The sequence below is a fragment of the Manis pentadactyla genome, chromosome 13 (genome assembly GCF_030020395.1).
Source record: "Manis pentadactyla isolate mManPen7 chromosome 13, mManPen7.hap1, whole genome shotgun sequence".
NCBI lineage: Eukaryota > Metazoa > Chordata > Mammalia > Pholidota > Manidae > Manis > Manis pentadactyla.
Genome location: NC_080031.1, coordinates 5,396,034 through 5,405,290, shown reverse-complemented (window position 1 = coordinate 5,405,290; position 9,257 = coordinate 5,396,034). Strand labels below are relative to the sequence as shown.

At 51.9% G+C, this 9,257-nt stretch overlaps 1 protein-coding gene across 4 annotated transcripts; it reads right to left on the bottom strand.

The window, feature by feature from the left end:
• Window positions 1-4,442: 4,442 nt before the first annotated feature.
• Window positions 4,443-9,182, bottom strand: TMEM25 (transmembrane protein 25). Of its 4 annotated transcripts, none has more exons than XM_057490678.1 (9): window positions 9,046-9,182; window positions 8,562-8,730; window positions 7,972-8,283; window positions 7,232-7,522; window positions 6,893-7,024; window positions 6,546-6,576; window positions 6,310-6,410; window positions 6,090-6,176; window positions 4,443-5,939 (listed from the first exon to the last, which is right to left on the bottom strand). In XM_057490678.1, exons 2-9 carry the CDS (start codon window positions 8,629-8,631, stop codon window positions 5,866-5,868), a joined length of 1,098 nt encoding a protein of 365 aa, XP_057346661.1. In that variant the 5' UTR covers window positions 8,632-8,730; window positions 9,046-9,182; the 3' UTR covers window positions 4,443-5,865. The 4 variants fall into 4 exon arrangements, 3 of the variants coding, with proteins under 3 accessions (XP_057346661.1, XP_057346659.1, XP_057346660.1); XM_057490676.1 differs by having other exon boundaries at window positions 8,562-8,653; window positions 9,046-9,173; XR_005031686.2 differs by lacking the exons at window positions 4,443-5,939; window positions 6,546-6,576; window positions 9,046-9,182 and having other exon boundaries at window positions 6,310-6,545; window positions 8,562-8,771.
• Window positions 9,183-9,257: the final 75 nt, after the last annotated feature.

The following is a 9,257-nucleotide window of genomic DNA, read 5'->3' as shown; positions in this document are numbered from 1 at the left end:
CTCCTAGGCTCTCAACGCTGCTAATAAACACAAATTGAATACAAGTAGTTACATCTTCCCTCCCTCCTTTACCCCTACAGAATGACAGTGTAGGAATAATAACAAAAAGGTATAAACCAGCAGATAATGGGAAAGAAAATGACCGTAGACGACACAGCACCACCATTTTGGAAGACGGTCAAGTGCTAAGTGATTTATTGGTGGGGGAGGGGAAAAGCCCTGAAATTTGACTGCCAGCGGAGGCGAGGGACCGAGAAACCGGCACGAAGTAGGCCATTTGACACCGCAGGACCCTGGAAAGGGTCAGGAGTTAAATGTGTGAGATACTTCCGGTGGCGTGTGTGCAGGTTGGGGCTGAAAACAGCAAGACTAGTAGAAGGCCTGTAGGGGCCTGGGTCCGCAGAAACCTCCCCCTTCTGCGCTGCCCACCTCCTGACCCCGACAGTCACCGAGGAGGCTCTGCACAAGAGAAGACTGAGCACCCATGAGGACAGGAGTAAGGGTCTGTATTTAAAGTAAGAGGAATGAGCAGTGAGACCGTCAAGCCTTGTCCACTCTTACGCCTGCAGAGTAAGTCGAGGGTCCCCTCTGGGAATCTGATCAGCCAAAGAGAAAAGGCCTTCGGACACTGCCAGGGGGTCTTAAAGCAAATGTCTGAGTCCCTGTCACCTGTCACCTTCCAGTCAGCTTTCTGGTCTCTCATTCTTGCCTGTGTATATACGCATGTTTGCAGCTTGCATTCCTAAACAGGAATGTGCAGACATCACCGGACATTTGAAGAAAGCCAGAAAAATAAAGACCAAAACTGAAAAAAACAAAGGGAATCAGGGAAACAAAACAGGCAAGATGAAAAAAAAAAGTTTTAAAATGATATTCACACAACAGTAGTTCTTAAACTTGGATGCATATTAGCATTAACTGGAGATCTTCTAAAATTGTTTCCTCTCCCAGACAATACACTAGACTGATTTAAATCACAATTTCTGGAATAGGATTCAGAAACTGTATTTTTTTAAAGCTCCCCAGAGTATTTCAATATGCAGACAAATTTGAGAACTGCTGTCACAGATAGATGAGCAGATTCTACATCCATGAAATAAAAACAGAAGACTTACAAAAGGAAGGTGCAGTACAGCAAGAAGACAACAATGATAAACATGTTACCTAATAACAGACCCTCAGAATATATGAGGCAAAAGTTGAGAACTGAAGGGAGAAAAAGACGGGTCTACAGTAATAGCTGGACACTTCACTACGCCATAAGCAATAGTGGATAGACAGCCAGACAGAAGAAGACAAGGAAAGAGGGCTTAAAGCACACAAACTGAAGTACCTTCTTTGACCACAACAGAATCAAATTAGAAATCAATAATGGGAGGAGAACTGCAAACCCCACACATTTTTGGCAATTACAAATACACTCAACCAACGGGTCAAAGAAGAAATAACAAGAGAAATGAGATAATGCTTAAAAACAAATGAAAACAAATACATAACATACCAAAACTTGGCACAACAAAAGCAGTGCTCAGAGGGAAATTTATAGTTGTAATGCTCCCATTAAAGAAGATCTCAAATCAAAAGATGGACAAAGACATTTACAACTGGAGGAACTAGAAAAAGGAAAGAACTAAATCCAAAGCTGGAGGAAGAGGAAGAAAATTAAGATTAGAGCCAAAATAAGTAAGAGAAAAACAATAAAATCAACAAAACCTGAAGTTGGTTCTTTATTAGCAAAATTTCAGGCCTCAGCCAAAATTTCTAAGGGAAAAGGAGACTCAAAAACTACAATCAGAAATGAAAGTAGGGACATTACTATCAATTCTACAGAAAGAAAAAGGAATTAGTACAATGAACAACTGCATGCCGAAAAAGTGGATAACCTAGACAAAGTGGACAAATTCTTAGGAGCAAGGAACCTACCAAGCCTGACAAAGAAGAAAATTGGAAAAACTTGAATCTATAACCAAAATTAAAAAATCAAAGTAGAACAGATTGATGGTTGCAAGAGTTAGGGGGGGTGAGGGGGGAAAAATGGGTGAACTGTTGTTTTTAGTTTAAATAAATTGAATTAATTTTTCAAAAAATCTAAGTATACATAAAATGAAATGTACCATTTTAACCATTTTTAAGTGGACAATTCAGTGGCATTAAGTACATTCACACTGTCCTACAACCATCACCGCACTGCGGCTTCAGAACTTCATCATCCCAAACTGAAGCTCTGTACCCATTAAACAGTAATTCCCACCCCACCCCTGAGCCCCTAGTAATGTCTCTATTTTCTGTCTGAATTTGCCTGTTCTATGTGATGCATAAATGGAATCATACAAAATTTGTCCTTTTCCATCTGGCTTATTTCACTTAACATAGTATTTTCTAGGTTCGTGTGTCAGAATCTCCTTCCTTTTTAAGAGACTGAATGATACTGCATTGTGTGTATAAACCACATTTTCTTACCCATTCAACTGTTGATGGACATTGGGTTGCTTCTACCTTTCAGCAGTTGCAAACAGTGCTGCTGCGTGTGTTGGTGTACAAATAACTTTGAGTCCCTTCTTTCAGTTCTTTCGGGAATAAATCTAGAGGTGGGATTGCTGGATCATATGGTTAATTCTAGATTTACCTTTTTGAGGAACTGCCATACTGTCTTCCGCAGTGACTGCACCATTTTACATTCCCACTAACAATACACAAAGTCGAGCATTCATTTTTACAAGTCCTTATTAAATAGTCTGTTTATTGGAGGAATGCAGTAAAACAGACCAGGTGGAAATGCACCCCGAGAGCTGTGCCTACCCGGATGGACCGCTGTAGATTCAAGCTCAAGGCAACTGACCTGCTACTGGAGGTTAAAGATGAAAGATCAGGTGACTGAAGTATATGAAAAATTGCTGTTCTTTCCCAGGAAAGAGAGACCCGCCATGTCAGGGGCCTTACTAATGCTTGAAAACTCCATGATCCTCACAAAGATTAGGATTTCAGAAATATCAAAGAAGGAACTAGGTCAGGGATCCCTCAACATTATATTATGAAAATTGTCAAAAGAATTTTGTAATAATTGTACAGTGAACCCTTATATACCCACCTAAATCCTACAATTCACATTTTGCTAAATTTATCATACATACATCCGTCCCATCCACTCAATCCATCTTGCATCTCAAAGTAGGCTACAGACATCAAGGCACTTCACCCCTAAACACTTTAGCATGCATATGATTAACTGGAGCTCAAATATATTTACCATTCTTTTGTTAGGTGAAATGTATATATAGTGAATCCAACTGATGACTTTAGGAACTAGGGCCTTGCTGAGATATAGTTCAGATAGCATGAAGTTCACCCTTGTAAAGTACAGTTCGGTGGCTTTTGGTCTATTCACAAAGTTGTGCATCAGTCACCACTCATTCTAGAACATTTTCACCACCCCAAGAAGATACCCCATATTCATTAGCAGTCACTTCCCATCCTGCCCTCCCCCAGTGCCTGGCGACCACTAACTCACCCCTGCCTGTAGGTTTGCCTCTTCTGGGCCCTTCTGGTAAATGTGGTTTTCCAGATTTAGCTGCTTTCATTTAGGGTCATGTTTTCATGGTTCACGGGTGTTGTGATTTGAAGGGTTTTCACCTGCATAATAAGCAGGGGTTTTCTTAATCTGCATCTTTTCTTAATCTGCATTTTCTCAGAAAAGAGTCTTTAACTTTTATCAGTTTTCCAAGGTGTCTATGACTCAGCCAAAGAATAAAGACTCTCTGCTCTAAGGACACGTGTGGAGAATTGGGACACTGGTGTGAAAGCCCACCCCTTCGTAAACACTCGAGGCGGGGAGATTCGCCAGGAAGAGTAAACCTCTCTGCTCAAGGGAGACCTTGAGTGCAGCTGAGAGGAGCACAGGGCTCGTAACCTTGCCAAAGAGCCATCATGGAAAGGGCTGCACAACCCCCAAGGGCACAGTGGCTCAGAGCCAACAGACGTGACAGCAAGGCACCCTGGTCCCTTAAAGTTCTGGAGCCATGAATGAGCTTTTGTGCAAGATCAGTAGAGTAGAGGCTGGAACTGAGCTCTTTCAAGAGGCTGGGCAGCCCCAGCCACTCCTGTGGAGGAAAATACTGAAGAATAGAGGGCTGGCCAGAAAGCCAGAGCCAAGCCAGCCTGCTGCTGACGGTATGTATATATATGTGCCCTCAAAACACTCACCCCGTTCATAGTCTTTTTCTTCCCTCAAGATCCTCCGGAAAGTTTTTTTGGAAAATCACAGCTTGGTCTGAGCCTTCTGTACCCTGCGTTGGGGCCAAAGGACCCGGCATAGCTGAGCCACTGTCCTGAGGAGGGGGGGTCTGCTAGGTGATACTGACCCAGTGGGACTCAGACCCTGGGAACAGCTCAGATTCCCCGGCCCGGCACTCCCGAAGTAGAAAATGCCAGCCCTGTCATTAGGAACAGTGTACTTAAATATTATTTATTATTAAAAATAAAAGATCTGAAGCAAATAAGGTAAAATGTTAAGATTCAGCAGAGTTGAGTAGTGGGCACACAGGTGTTTTTTTTTTCTTCTCTCCAGTATGACTTAGAGATTTCACCTAAATGAAATGAAACAGTCATGCAACATTCACTCAGTGAAGTTTATTGAGTCTACTGTGTGCCTAATTAGCACTGTCCTAGGCAGTTAACAGGAAAAAAATTACAAAACAAGGTATCAACAAGGGAAAACTATACTCTGCACTATATTTGCTATCATTTCTATATTGTTTTTCAAAGAGTTCCTGGGTCGTTCTGCAGTATGTGGTATCCCTTTCTCCACATCCCCTAAAGCTTCCGGCCCTATCAAATTAATGTGCCGCTAGGACCATCCCCTAACACGTCCCCTAATGTGCTCATCCACTCCGAGGAGCAGCTTCCTGCTGATGGGGCAGCTAGGTTTGGTCCTCCTGTGGTGGGGGAGGCATGTTGAGAGGGCTCAGGGTACTCACAGTGAATCACGGGGAGGCCAGACGGGGGAAGCCACAGAGGGGACCCTGGGGTCCCCGCTCACCCCTCCCCAGGATATGTGCTTAAAGTGCTAACACTGTAAGAAAAATGCATAGCTACATGCTGTCCTGGAGGCCACCAGACTCCTCACCTCCCTCTAGTCCTTCTGACTTGTGCTAACACCAGGCACTGGCACCACCGGAGGCCAGGCCAGGGGAGATGCCCACTGCCCAGTGAAGAAATGGGGAAGCCCAGTATATAACCTACGAAAGCCCGAGAGGAGGCGGGGCCAGCGAAGGGCAGCGAGGTACGCAGCAAGAGGGCCTAGTCTGTGCTTGGCCAGTACCTCTGGGCCAGGGGTTGGTCCCCGTGCGGAGGGCAGCTAGGCTCTGTGCGGCGAGCGGGGTTCTAAATGTTCCCCGAGGGAACGAAGCTGTGTAGCATGGGAAGGAAATCTAAGACGTGCAGGGCCCTCCGTGTCCCCCAGCCAGGGACGCCCGCCATGCCTGCTGTATAACGTGCTGAGTATTGGTATGGGGCACAGAGCAGGCCCAAGTCGACAGGGCCACGCCACACAGACGCTGGAGGGCCTCTGAGCACACCCAGACGGAGTTCTTCACCTGGGCACAGGTGTCACATGCAGGTCCCCACCCTGAGTTAGAACAAGGGGCTTAGGTCCAGAGGGCAGCCTTGCCAAGGACACCTGTGCCTCTGAGGGGCACATCCCAGTGAAGTGCCTCATGTGGATGACACGGAGGGTGTCCCCACCAGGAGGGCAAGGGAAGTGGCAGGGGTATGACCTCTTGGTGGCAGCAACATGGCCAGGCAGGGACTGCCTGGCAGGAGGAGAAGGGTGCCCAGGCGCCAGGAAAGCGCCCCCGTCTCGCCTGCCGCTCACAGCCAGATCTCATCACTGCTCACACTGGACACCCGGTAGATGTAGCCCAGCATCGGGAGACGGATGAAGCCTGTGGGGTCAGAGATGCCCAGGGGTCTCAGTAATCCTCAGTCCTCGGCAGCTGGGAGAGCCTCTCTGCCCCCTGGGGACACGGAGGCCTCTGTCACACGCATAAGGGCCGCGCCGCGGAGGAGGCGGCAGCAGGCCCCTCTCCCAGTACCTCGGCTGGTGAGGAGGCCGCCGGGCTCCGGGTCCAGAAGCTCCGGCCGGCTGTTGTTCTGAGCCACGTGCCCATCCGCGGGTTTCCCTGTTGGGTGACAAAGGGGTGGTGCCCAGGACGAGGAATGTGCCTGCTGGGCCTAGCCCTCCTAAGTCCCAGGTCTCTTTCTCCGAAGCACCTCCGGAGATAAAGCAGGGCACGCAGAGGGTCCCGGATGTACCTCTGGAATCCGGGGTGAGGTCATTGAGCTGCAGGTTGGACGGCAGGGACATGTTCTCCCGCGGCAGGCGCACGTTGTTGAGTTTCAGGTTATTGGAGTCACTGCGGGCGCACAAAGCCAGCAGGCGCGGGTTCCTGCCTTGCTGCTGGCTCCAGAACTACCAGAAGCCCCAGCTTTCCAGACGCCCCCATGCTGCATCCCAGGTTCGCCCAGCCGCCCAGCCGGCGAAGCATTACCTAGAGATCAGAGATGGGCGCCGGGAGGGGCCTGAGGAGAAAGAAACGGCCCCACTTTGCTCAGTGTGGCCACCCACTCTGCCTCTGCCCTATGTCCTGCCAGACCCAGGACCCTCAGGCAGCGGGGTCTCTCAAATGCCCAGCGCTGGCTCTGGGACCAGAGACTGGGATCCCAGCACCTGCCCTGCCACCTGGGATGCACGTGGTCTTACCCACGGCCGTACCAGGGGGACCTTCTGCCACTTGTCAGAGATGACTTGACCCGCCCAGCCCCACTCCCTGCCCTCGCTGCTCACCCCGACCTCTGCACCCCAGCTGCCCTCGGCTCTCCTGCGCTGTGGCCCTACCTTTGGTCTTCTTCTCTTTCCTGCAGACCAGGCAGGCCACCAACGTGCTGAAGCCCACCAGGGTGCCCAGGGCAAGCCCTCCAGCCACAACGATGCCCAGCAGTGGCACTTCCACCCGGGTGGCCAGGAGCCCTGCAGTTCATCATCCTCTGGTTAGGTTCCAAGTGAGTGGGGCCCCCAAATCTGAGATGCCACCGTACTACTCTGTTCTGCCTGCCCAAGGTATCTGGGGACAGCTCATTCACAAGACTCTCCCCAAGGGCAACAAGTCTCCCCATTTCTGTACTGTGATCCCGCCCCCATCTGAGGCTTTGTTGAGCCAGTTGCTGCAGTGCCTACCTGGGGCCGGAAGAGAGGCGCTGGTGACACCCACATCGTTGGTGGCCACCACCGAGAGGTTGTGTGCCAGGCTGCGCAGCTGCAGCTGCACCGTGTGGTTGGTGAGCCAGGGGTAGTTCTGGGCATCCAGCACCAGGAAGTCGGAGGCGTTCACGGTCACTGGCCCATCCTGGTCGATCCAGGTCACATTGGCAGGTGGGTTGGCGCGCACCAGGGCAAAAAGGACAACCAGGAGGCCCGGGCCCGGAGCTTCCTGGTACTTGGCCCCAACCTGGGCAATCTCCGGCTTAACTGGTGCAAAGCAGAGGCCAAAGTGCTCTCATCCCGGCCCTTCATACTTCCTGCCCTTTCTTCCCAAACCTAGAAGGGAGCCCAGGCCTGGGCCTCTCCTGTGGGGGGCACTGGGAAAAAGGATGGCTGGGTCTGCAGAGAGGTAGCATTTCACAGTGATCAAGAGTCTAAACACCAGTGCCCGGAACCTTGAATGCTGGCTCTGCTACTTACTGCTGTATGACCTTGGGCAGATTGCTTAACCTGTCTGTGCCTCCATTTTCTTGTTTGTAAAATGGGGATAACAATAGCAATTACCTCATCAGATTACTGTGAGTGTAAAGTAAGTTAATATTTGCAAAGTGATTGCTTAAATGTTTTTGTTAAATGTCCTATCAGACCACCAGCCCAGTGGCTGCTGGGGGTGGCTGCACAGAGAACCTCTCCCTGTCCATTACAGGGGCACTCACATTGCACATTGAGGATGACGGAGGCGTTGGCTGACCGGCCACTGCCCGGGTCCTGCAGGGAGCAGTTGAGCTCATGCTGGGCCCGCTGGGCAGTAACAGTGAAGGTGCTGGTGCCTCCAGAGAAGGCCTCCCCACCCACACTCAGCAGTCTCGAGGTGCTGGCCTCCTGCAGCTGTCCATCCAGGTACCAGGCCAGTCGGGGGGTGCCAAGCCCCCCTGTCACCCGGCATGTGAAGGCGTGACGTTCATTCTCCTGAAGTGCCCGCTCAGCCCAGGTGTGACCATCAATTTGTGGTGCCAATTCCCCCCAACCTGGAACACAGTGGGGGGGTTCTGGGGAGAGCTGAGGGAGGATCGGTACTGTTCCGAAACCGGAATGAGGTCCAGTTACAGAGGCGCCTTAGGCTGACAGGCGGAGAGCCCGGGTTCTCTCACTAGGGAGTGACTGGACCTTGGGTAGGTGGGTGACAGGAGCGCAGCTCTGGGGCCTGGGGCCTTAAGTGGGTAACCAAACCGAAGGGGCAGACAAGGAGGGGAGAGAGGGGGCCCTGACCCCAGCAGTGCGTGGCCAAGGACGAGCAGGGGTGTACCTGAGCTCAGAAGGGCTGGCAGGAGCAGCAGTGAGTGCGGGAGGGTGGCTGGGCCTGGAGGCAGCGCCATGGTGACCGGGCCGAGCCCCAGGCTGCCGAGAGAAGGGGCGGGCCTCGGGGTTGGCCAGGTGAGCGCAGGGAAGCTTGGTAGCTCCTCTAGGAATTTACTCTCCAGAAACAAAAGTAAACCACACAAAATGTAGAAGGCGAAGACGGCACAGCGAAGCCCAAAAGCCCAAACCCATCCAGCAGGCACCTGCACACCCCGCGGGGGCAGAGGGAACGCTAAGTCCTGGGACGCACAGGAGCAACGAGCCGCCGCGCAGCCCGCCCCGGGCCCAGACCTCACGCGCACGCAGATGCTCGGGCACAGGTGCCCTCCCCGGGCCGTCTCCCGACCCCTGCTCTCCCTGCCCCACCCGCCCTCCCATCCTGCCCGCGGCTCAGGCGGACGTGGGCGGGACGGGCCTCCGGCGCGGCTCACCTGGCTCCCTCCCGGAGCTCCGCCGAGCGACTGCTCAGGTCTGCGGAGCGCCGCAGTCCGCCGCAGCGCGGGGGCGCGCCAGGCAGGGCCAATCAATGCCCGACACCGCCCCCGGCCCCGCCCCGGCGTCAGGTGGGCGGTGGCGCCGCAGCAGCCCGGCCCCCTGCGCCGGTCGCCCGCGTGCCCGGCACCTGCGGGGACGACGGTAGGAC

Bases quoted from the DNA above. Each gene is read 5' to 3' on its own strand.
- TMEM25 (XM_057490678.1), bottom strand. From the start codon at position 8,631: ATGGCGCTGCCTCCAGGCCCAGCCACCCTCCCGCACTCACTGCTGCTC. The intron at 8,284-8,561 runs GTACACCCCTGC...ACTGTGTTCCAG, and splicing joins GCCAGCCCTTCTGAGCTCAG to GTTGGGGGGAATTGGCACCA. The intron at 7,025-7,231 runs GTAGGCACTGCA...GATGAACTGCAG, and splicing joins CGCCTCTCTTCCGGCCCCAG to GGCTCCTGGCCACCCGGGTG.